The sequence below is a fragment of the Dermacentor albipictus genome, chromosome 7, assembly GCF_038994185.2.
Source record: "Dermacentor albipictus isolate Rhodes 1998 colony chromosome 7, USDA_Dalb.pri_finalv2, whole genome shotgun sequence".
NCBI lineage: Eukaryota > Metazoa > Arthropoda > Arachnida > Ixodida > Ixodidae > Dermacentor > Dermacentor albipictus.
This window is the reverse complement of record NC_091827.1, coordinates 105,934,341-105,944,930: the sequence shown is the minus strand read 5'-3', so window position 1 is coordinate 105,944,930 and position 10,590 is coordinate 105,934,341. Positions and strand designations below refer to the sequence as shown.

Sequence of the window (10,590 nt, the reverse complement as noted above, 5' to 3'; positions counted from 1 at the left end):
GATGTATTTTGCGGCAAAAAAAAATTCTTGACCAATTGCCAGCTGCACGCTGTCAGAAAATTGTGACAAATTTAATGTTTGGAATTTATCTATACGCACACGTCATATCCGGTGTCACGAGGCAAAGAAGGCCCGGGCAAATCGCCAAAATGGAGTGGCAGAAAAGAGTATTTCTTTCTTCAATATTAGTTGTTTTAGTACGTGTAACCAAGCCTTGCCACCATGTAATAAGTAAAGTAAGACAGCTATATCTAATTTGGCGTGCGTGCTTAGAAAGCGGAGATATTCAGACACAACAAACTCGCCATCTTCTGCAATCCACTGTTGTATGCGGAATACATAAATTTCTAGGTTCCCTTTATTTTGTTATTGTGACTTTGTTCCTCACTGCCTCATCTGTGGTCTCGTTAGAGTGCTTTACGTCTAAAATAACGCCTGCTTTCGCACATATAGAGAGGAGGATGAAGAATGGTAAACTGATAAAGGCATCGTGACGCTTCGTTACAATTTTTTATGTACGTACAGTATTCTTAATTGCGCATCTTCTCTTTATTTTTTCAATGTATTGCCTTTCCGTCTCTTGAACTGCACAGCTTTGGGCCACCACCTCGTAGTGGGTTGTGCCTTTATTTAGGATCAACCAACCTGCGCGAGATGCACTGTCATCGTGTCATGTCGACGCTCTCACGGAATACGACTTAATTTGCACCCTGTTGCTAAAGAGCGTTTCGCAAAGTTCATTTACGCAGGGAATAACTTTGCGGCGTAGTCTACGGGATGAGTGCGGTGAAGCGCAGTGGTTCACAACGACAACTGAGCGGCTTCGGTGGACTCCTGGACTGGCGACCGCTCGACTTCACCGAGAGCGTTCCATACGTATTCTGTTGCACGCTCTGTGGCGTCGTGGCAGCGTTTCCAAAGAGACTAACGCCGTGCTGTCACGTATTTTGCCCGGCGTGCTTTGACAGGATTGCCGTGGGACAGCGAGTATGTCCCTTGGACCAAACTTCCTTCACGGACAGCATGATCGAATCACTAGACTCTGTTCACAGTGGCGTCAACTGGCTGCGGGTGCGTTGCCCAAACGCGACTCACGGCTGCACCTTCGTCACTGCACTTGGTGAGCTCAAGGATCACTTCTCGAACCAGTGCGATCACCACAGCGTGGTGTGCAGACGCTGCGGTCTCACCATACTGCAGCGTAATGCACTGAGCCACTACTCACTGGACTGCAGCGGTGTGCGCAAAGTTCTATCTGCATCCGAAGACGGGAGCTCCTACAGGGACGTTTCCTGCAGTCTTGGCCGCATTCGCAAATCTCGGTCAGCGAATAGCCTCCTGGGTTCCCCAGGACCTACAGGCCGTTACGCTGACGCTCGCAAATCAACCTCGGCTGATACCGCAGCACATAAGGCTCAGACTGGCACCGCCGTCAGAATATTGGCTCAGGAGAAACCCGAAACATCTGTTCCTTCGGTCTCCAGCAGCAACAGCGGTGAATCCTCCGTAGACTCGCCGCTGATAAAGAACCAAGACTACGGAGCATTGACCAAGCAGGACCGTCAGCATGATACCAACACTACGAGCCCACCAAAGAGAGCCGAAGGCGCCGCGAAGAAATATGACACCCTCTCTGAGATTCAGCTCCTGGATATAGTGGAATCGATGATAGCGCGGGCTTCTCAAAAGGCCTCGGACGCTGCCGTTATCGTAGAAGTGGACGTGCAACCACCAACCAGAACCAGAGAAGGAATGAGCACCTCTGTCGCTGAGGCTCAGAACAAGACGTCCGGCACAGAGGTCCCGACATTATCATCGGCGGAACCGCTCAGCCACTCGTGTGGAGTGACGCTGCACGATAACGTCGAGAAGCAGGACAGCGAAGAAGGCGTCATCGCCGCTGCGTCTCTGGCCGGCTTTGCGTTCTGCTACATCACGGGTCTTGTAGGCTCCGAGTCTCGTCTGGCGTGCGGGGAAGAGTTGTTCCTACGCAGCGACAGCTCGAAACTGGCCGAGTGTGCATTCCGAGTGCACGCAAGGCTGCGCCGCGATTCAGACGGGAACGTGCTCATCTGCTTCACGCTCTGCATATGCGGCGGAACTTGGCGCCAAGTTACCGAACTTGCTCTCTCCAAAAGAATCAACCTTGTTCTTGTGCACCCGTGGAACCAAGCGCAAAACGAGCAGCTGCGGCTGTGTCTAAAACGGGATGCGATGCCAAGACGCAAGACAAGAAACCCTCTTGGGCGGTGGGACTTCTGGACTCCCACGACCGAAATGAAGCTAAGGGAACTCGCAGCCCGCGGGTTCGTCTCCAGTGGTGCCCTCTGCGTGGCACTACAGATGGAGTAAGCAACGTAGCATGCGTATTTGGAAGGGCGAAAACTATATCCGGGCACTATGGAACGGCGGGGGCGGGGGGATGAATCTTTTGTTTTCTCCACAATAATTCAAGGGACCGCAGCGTCTAGGAAAAGCGATAAATATTATTAACCTTTGCTTTTCACGCTATCATTTACCAGGTATATGAGTTCAAGTGGTTTTAGCGCTCTCGCTGTACTATATTGATGCAGAATTTTGAACATGATACAAAAAATGGTGAGCCTCAGCAGTTGTTTTGGCGGAGTACACCGTGTCACTGCATAGCATAATATTACTTGTGACCTCGCACCGCTTCAGAGTTGAAACATTTCGCTTATTACTATTCGGACGTAAAAGACTAATAGCAACTTATATAAATCAGTTCGTGCAATGAACCTCTAGGTTGAGTGATATTTCTCGCGTTTTATGTCACTTGTACTAGTGGATCGACAGTTCAAAAAAATTCGTGCAGAATGCTTGTTACTGCCTTCATGATCGCGCTTTTTGCTAGTACAGTTTATTATTTTATATTTTGCGATACCGCGACGAATCTAACAGAGTGGGATTAAATGCTGCGTGGGCTAATAATGCAGAGTTCACTGTTATACATTAGCACAATCCTGCTCCTGAAGTTGATACTTAATAGAAGCAAAACATCAGAGGGGCGGCCACACGAATCTTGTGACATCTTGATAAAAACTTAGAAAAGTGTGCTGTATGGCGAGCAGATGGCGGGTAAACAGCTTTTTCGCGATTCAGGCGATCTGCATGACGACGAGCTGGCGTAATGACTGTAATACAAGGTGACACGTAATAACTAGAAGAAATTGCACAGACGAGCAATTCTTTGGCGTAATGAAAGACTTGCAAGGTTAGCACAGGACTGTAGTTCGTTGATACTGGACCAATAGGGTTCATCGGAGAAAATGAGTTGTGGTGCAAGGTTTCGTATTGTATTAGTATAGAAAAGAGTTGAACTGAGCAGTATTTAGACAGGGATTTGCTGGAAAGATTCGTGCAACATGAAAACATGCATGTAAGTTTCTGCGGATGTAGGCACAATTGCTAGTGTTGCCAAATTTCCAAGGGGGGCTGTGTATCTTACTTTGAGTGCGACTTGAAAAACAATAAAGACATTTAATTCCAGTAGGGAAAACACAAAATCGATCTTATGAGTCACGCATGGCTGTCATGAACTAAAAGTACAAAGTAAACTCCTCTGTCTAACAAATTCAAACACCATTCATAAGAACAGGAAGTCAGTAGAACACTGTATATACCTTTACAAACTTTCAATAACTCTTTGCCCAACGATCACTGTGGTGTGTGCAAAAATAATAAAATATGGACGCAATACCAGTACCACAAGCACCAATATGTATATTGAACGCAGTTTTTTTTTCTCATGACAGCTGGCAAATATGCGTGAGTAAAATACTTGACAATGACTACTAAGACGAACAAAGAGGAATTGCAATGAACAGAAAACACGCGCATATGAAAAGTAAGCCATAATCGCAATTCCTCGAACGCACATGGTTTATAGGGGAAAAAAACTGTCGCAGGAGTACTGCAAGTAAACCGACGAGTTTACACCCTGACGTTGGCAAGGCAATCATTGCTGACCTTTGGTGAGCAATTGTCTTACTCATCTTCACTGTGGACTAACATCGTTCTTCATATATTTACAGAGCTTATCATTTCAATAATATGCAACGTTCAAGTACCATGAAACAATCGCAACTTTCACGTAAAACAAACCTGCTAGACTAAAACGAGGAACGAAAAAAAAAGCATTGCGCGGAGTCCCAGTTGATACTTCTAACACCGGCGATCTACGCAAATGGATTAACTACACAATCTAGCCCCATTTCAATGACCTTCCACTGCCACTTGGACCATACAGAACTGCAGAGTTGAAACGCGACATAAGCTGCTCCTCTGGCTCACAACTATGCAGCAATCCCCACTCTCTGCCAGGCCAAACGTAACCTGAAGGAGAGCTATCAGTGTCTCAATCGACATGGGGTTTCCAAATAAAGTCCGGCTGAACACGCGTACGACCGCTGTATTGGAAAGAAGCAGCGCAAGTAGGGACAAAGCAAGCCAGACAGCAGGGGGAACAATTCTCGTTTACGGCGACTGGCGGATTCTTTCGTTAAGTTACTCGAGACAAAAAAATAACGCGGTGATTTGCTGGAACACCAAACAATAGGTTTCGAGGAACCCTTGATAAAAATTGAAAGACCACGGATGAAAATGACGCCCCACGACATGCGTGCTGCCGTGTAAGTCCACATATAGTTTTCTGCGTAGCAGCCTGCACGGAACACGTACTGGACAGCTGTCAGGCCCACTGTTTTTCTTACTGAACCACGCGTCAAATGGCAGCAGATGGCGCCTGTACCAAGGCAAAAAGAAGAAAGGAAGGAAATCAACTTTAGTCATGGTCCTTCAGGACACGAGAGCTTTGAGCTCTCATGGAGTGCTTAGCGCTCGAATGACGTATAAGCATGGCAGCCATGACATAACGGCGTCCTCCGAGCTCAAGCGTTGCCTAAAAACACAACCTAAGATATTCCCTACATATATTTTTTAGCAGCAATGAGTTTTCGGTTTTGATAAACCGGCGTTCCTGAATGTTGTCCCGTACTTTCAAGTTTCAGCGATCACCACGGAGGGTGAAAAATCAACCGCGGCGCGTTCCAGCATGAATCGCGTTAGTGGAGCTACTGTAGCTTGGTCCAATACATTATTTCGTAAGTTTTCTTCTAGGGGCGCTCAACGCGGCTAAATAGGGAGGGAAGCACGCAGTAAAATCGAGTATGAAGAACCACTGTGGAATATGCAAGGAAGCAAGTTTGCTGGGGGAGTGTTCAGGTATATGTACAGGAAAAACATTGATTCACAGTACAGCAAAAGAACTAGGAAGCTTACCAGCAAGTATGCGGCCTGTAGGATGGGCAACACAGCAACAAAGAACGTGAAGTGGAAAGTCAGAGAGGCTGAAATAATCTCATGGCTGGCGGCAATGGAAAAGAAAACTGCTATCAGTAACTACTTAAGAGGAAAAAGCGGAATCAGGAAAGAAACCTTATTATAATTTAAACGGAAGCTCATTACTTTTCGAAGCGAGATCGGAACGCCCTGGAGCACGCACATAGAAAGCGAGATATCAGAAGGAAGAATATTCATGTGCTTGCTGCGGTAAAGCTAGAGATACTACGGAGCATGTTTTATTAGATTGTGAAGACGTCTCCTCAGTGGTCGACATGGCACCACTGGCCTCCTTGAAGCCCCTGGGCTCAGCGAGAGCAGGGGAAAAGCAAACATGTCCGCAATAGGGACTAGTAAGAGACGACTGCAGGATTGATGGAAGAAAAGTAGGGATTCGACAAAACGGAGACGTACAAAACGAAAGTTCGCAATAGGGGATCAGAAAATTTGGTTTTGGGAGTTCATAATGTTCTTTTTTTATTTTTTTATTTTTTAACTTAAGACATTAGGCAGTGTAATAACAAGAGCATGGTGGTGCAACCCACCTCCCCGTTCCGAAGGGGACGCTCATAAAATCGATCCATATATATTCCGTCTATAAATGTACGTAAACAACCGACAAACTGATACCATGTCATTTTTTTACAAAATAAGCAGAACATCATTTTATTGGACATGTGTTACTAAAGTACGTGCTTTAGTACTTGAATGAGGGTTTTGAGACCACACTGACGTGTGATAAGCAGCAGCCCACTGGTATCGATAGCAGTCCGTACCGTTCATCGATTGAAATTGTGCGGCGGCAACAATTGCGATGTGTGTGTGCGTGTTCTTGTCTGTGCTTTCATGTCATTTAGCGTTTTGTGTCCTGTTCTTAGTCATGTATGAATCACAACCTCACTCACATTTGCACCATAGTAAATGAGGCTCTTTTTTCTTACTACTCCAGCTTCCGAGACGCTGCTCATGCTTGTTCACCCCTTTGGACTCTATTGTCTCTGTACGTGCAAGTTAACAGTGAATTTGTCAACAGTGGCAGCAAGATCAAGGGTAAAAATCCTCACACGTTATGTTTCTTAACAACAACTAGAACTGCGATTTGTTCATTTGTTGGATTAACTTTTGTTCCACCACTTTTAGTTTGCATGTTTGTCATGGCTTCATCATTTCTCTTTTTAGGAAGATGGACAAAAGTGAGGTTATTGGTCTGCAAGCTGCCCACGCCAAGCCATAAGAAGCTCAATGCTCACAATAATGACAACTTCTCCTCTTGAACTATGTGCTTCACCATGAAATGTTTGCAAGCTTACCACACAGAGGGGTGTGAGTCCTATCAGGAAAGCAACAGTCTACAGTTTAGTATCGTACCGAATGCGAATGCTGAAAATTTGCATTCAAGCTTACTTGCTTTTAAGCGCATGTTATGACAAACCGAGAAGTAGCATGTTGAGTACCAAGTTGTTTTTTCTAGTCATTATAGCCATGACGACCAGAGCAGAAGCAATATAGCAAGCTCCTACTTCCTAATGCACAAACTATTTGGTCTGCCCTTTGCAAATCAGCTTGATGGGCATTACTGATATAAAGTGCTGCGCTACCACATGTCAAACATAATTCGTTCTTTTGTGTTACGTCATAGGCAAGCAGCCTATATATATAGTTCGTAGTCTCTGAAATAAACTTTGTTGTGGGTTTGCCCTTTGGCCGTCACCTTCACACTGTCACCCGCTACAACAGTGGAGACAAGAATGACCACCCCGCGGAGCCCCAGCTACCAACAGTGGCGTCTGGGTAGCGCTGGGAGTCCTGCTGGGTACTGGAAGTAATTGAGCCTACGGAGCGTCGGCAGTCATGGCCCTGGCTACGAACGTCGGCACCCCGAATTTCGACGAAAGTCATGATAAGTGGGATATTTATTTGACTCGACTGGAGGCATTCTTTGAAGCAAATGATACTAAGACAGGTCATAAATAAAGGCGCTCTTGGTTTCAACACTTTAAACGAAGACCGTAGGCATTCTTGCTGGACCCTGCGACCCCCCCCCCCCCCCCAGGAAGTCAATGGCTTGAGTTACAAGGAAGCACTTACCTTCCTAAATGACCGCTATGCGCCGAAAAGTAATGAGGTTCCCGTAAGTTACAAGTACTTTACAAGGGACAAGGCTGCAAATGAATGTGTCTGGGACTATGTTATTGAGCTACGCAAGCTTGCGGATAAGTGTAGTTTCGATACCAGTTTGGACTGCATGTTACGGGACCACATTGTTTGTGGCATCCGAAATCGTGCGGTGCAGCAGACACTGCTTGAAAAAACTGAGCTCACACTTGTCCAAGCTGAAACTATTGCCACGGCGGCAGAGACAGCTGCACTGGAAGTAAGTGCCACGACCAGACGTGATAATGAGGCAGTGATGTCAACTGTAGCGAGAAAATCGCGCTGATATCAGAGCTTCACCAAAGATAAGCAAAGCCATACTGAGTGCGCACGCTGCGGAAACTACGATCACGAAGCAAGAAACTGTCCGCAGGAAAGGGAGCAGTGTTTTCGCTGTCGGAAGACTGGTCATTTCGCAAGGAAATGCCGCTCCCAATCGGGGCTCTGGGCTGGTCGGAGGCGCGATGGCGTCGCTAACGCAGTTCATTATGAGAGCGCTGTATCCGAAACGGAGGAAAGCGATATTTCAAGAGTCTTCACATTACAGTAATCACGAGAAAAGAAATCTTCGCTCCAGGCGTTCCGCAGGGTTATCCGCTGGGGTGACGTGCCCTTGAACATGATTATTGACACGGGATCACCGTTTTCTATCATTCCGCAGGAGGTGTATCTAAAACACCACCTGAGTTCACCACGCTTATCGAAATGCAAACACACGCTCAGCTGTTACTTGGGCAAGCTAACCATCGTCGGTGAACTGCATCTTCAAGTTTATTTTGAGGGGAAGGCTGTACCTGCCACTCCGATTGTTATAGGCTGTTCGGGTCCCAGCCTTTCCGGAAGGGACCTAATCCAAACGTTTTCGCTTCGGCCGTCCGGATTTCTTGCTACGGTTAATCGACGTCAGCAGATCTTGACAGCTTCAGGACCGAGCTTTTTGCCCTTTTTTGAGCCAGGCATTATAAACATTAAGGGCCACCTGTGAGATTCCACATTGAAGAAGGCACCCAACCGAAGTTCCACAAAGCGTCTGCAATCCCTTATGCTCCCTGCGAGAAAGTGGGAATGGAGCCGGACCTTTTACTGGAGCAAGGCATATTATCGCCCATAGCACATTCTGAGTGGCTGGCGCCAATCGTACCAGTACTGAAGAAAAACGGGTACCTTCGCATCTGCGGTGATTTCAAAACCACAATCAAAGCTGCTGCATGACTGAGCAGTACCCTTTATGAAACTTTGAAGACATTTTCGCGTCGCTGCGAGGGGGATCGTTTTTCCAACACTGGACTTTAAGGATACATATAACCAACTCAGTTTGTATGAGGAAGCGAGGAAGTTGGCCGTGATAAGCACTCACAAGGGGTTGTTCTGTTATAACCGTCTTCCGTTGGGAGTTGCCTGGGCTGCCATGATTTTGAAGTGGCGCATGGGAAAAGTCCTGGCCGACCTTTCAGCCGTGCAGGTGTATTTGACCGATGTATTTGAACGATGTAGCGCAACGTCAAGATGGTAATAGATCAATGCTCCGGGACGTTTTGCGCAGGCTTCGAAAGAATTGTATCAAGCTGAAGGCCGAAAAATGCCATTTTTGCAAAAACTCCATCGTCCACCTGCGCCATCGCATTGACAAAGACGGCTTGCATCCTCTTGAGAAGAACCTAGCAGCAATACGCCACTCACCACGGCCTACGAATGTGAGTCAACTGCGCTTGTTTTGGGGTCTGTTGACTTATCATCACCGGTTCTTGTCAAACATGTCAATAATGTCGGCCCCGTTGTATCTTCTGCTTCAAAAAGAGCATAAATGGCAATGGAGAATGGCGCAGGAAAATTTATATCTCAAGGTTAAACAAACACTTCTGAGTTCGTCTGTTCTGACGTATTTCGATCCCAACCAACCTGTGTGCTTTGAATGTGATGCGTCACATTCGGGTTTAGGTGCCGCAATCTCGCACCGAATTGGGAAATTAGATAAGCCCATTGCCTTCCGTTCACGCACGTTACCACACGCCGAAAAGAATTATTCTCAGCTCGAGAATGAAGCTCTCGCACTGGTGTTCGGAGTAACAAAGTATCGAGGCTATGTGCTAGGCCGCAAGTTTGTATTGGTCATGGACCACCAACCACTAGCGCGACTTCTACGAGAAGATCGACTTGTGCCCCCAATGGCTTCGGCACATATTAAGAGATGGGCTCTGTTTCTAAGCCAATATTGGTACCGCATCCAGTACAAGGCCGGCAAGGTAAATGCCAACGCGGAGGAACTCAGCCGCTTACTCGTGCCGATACCAGACACGTTTCGATCAGGAACCTTACCAGAACACGTGCTGTCTTCAGAGACACTTGATAGCTCGTTCGTGCCAGCGGGTGTCATACGGGCGCTGATGAACGCAGAAGAAAACTTCAGCGTTGTTGAGCACTTTTTACCTAATGGATAGCCTAAACGCTAGTCACCGTGTCACAATCACCATCAACCTTATTTTTGGAGAAAGCGGGAGCCGTCAAGCGTAGAAGGCTTGCTCTACTTGGGTCATTGCATCGTCGTACCCCGCAAAGCGCGAGTCTCTATGTTCTCTGAGCTACATGAGTCACACCATGTATCACCAAGTATTACATTCTCCCTCACAACAATAATTTGTTAGATGAAAATAAAAAAAAATTAAAACGGCCAAACGTGATCAATGCAATATTTGGGACCTCATTAGTGATGTTGACTGAAACTCTTGCAGTCATTGTTCATTTAATTATTTTATTTTTTATTCAAATACCCTCAAGGCCATATGGCATTATAGGGGAGTGATTACAAAGTAGTAGAGTAAAGCAAACAAACATACAAGTACGGTGAGTTCTAGTAATCTAATAATTCACCTGATTATACAATGTTAGCTAATGCTTTGCGAAAAAAGTTCGTGATCGGGGATTGCTACGATACTTGCGAGAAGGTAGTTTTATTCCTGGAGATGTACGGGGGATGAAAGACAGAAAGAAAAAAATTTTTGTAACATGAATGAATTCTTTACATACTGCGATGGTGGGCGCGTTTTGAAATGTACCGAGGCCTGCAGTATGAAGTCGTCG

The 10,590-nt window shown here is 46.4% G+C and overlaps 1 protein-coding gene across 1 annotated transcript; it reads left to right on the top strand.

The window, feature by feature from the left end:
* The first annotated feature begins 646 nt into the window (after positions 1 to 646).
* On the top strand, positions 647 to 6,592 carry LOC135903524 (E3 ubiquitin-protein ligase PDZRN3-like). Its single transcript, XM_065433836.2, has 3 exons — positions 647 to 2,348; positions 6,308 to 6,424; positions 6,538 to 6,592. The coding sequence occupies exons 1-3, from the start codon at positions 778 to 780 to the stop codon at positions 6,590 to 6,592; spliced, it is 1,743 nt and encodes a 580-aa protein (XP_065289908.2). The 5' UTR covers positions 647 to 777.
* The last annotated feature ends 3,998 nt before the right edge of the window (positions 6,593 to 10,590 follow it).

Bases quoted from the DNA above. Each gene is read 5' to 3' on its own strand.
- LOC135903524 (XM_065433836.2), top strand. From the start codon at position 778: ATGAGTGCGGTGAAGCGCAGTGGTTCACAACGACAACTGAGCGGCTTC. The intron at 2,349-6,307 runs GTAAGCAACGTA...TTACTACTCCAG, and splicing joins TGCGTGGCACTACAGATGGA to CTTCCGAGACGCTGCTCATG. The intron at 6,425-6,537 runs GTTATGTTTCTT...TTCTCTTTTTAG, and splicing joins AAGGGTAAAAATCCTCACAC to GAAGATGGACAAAAGTGAGG.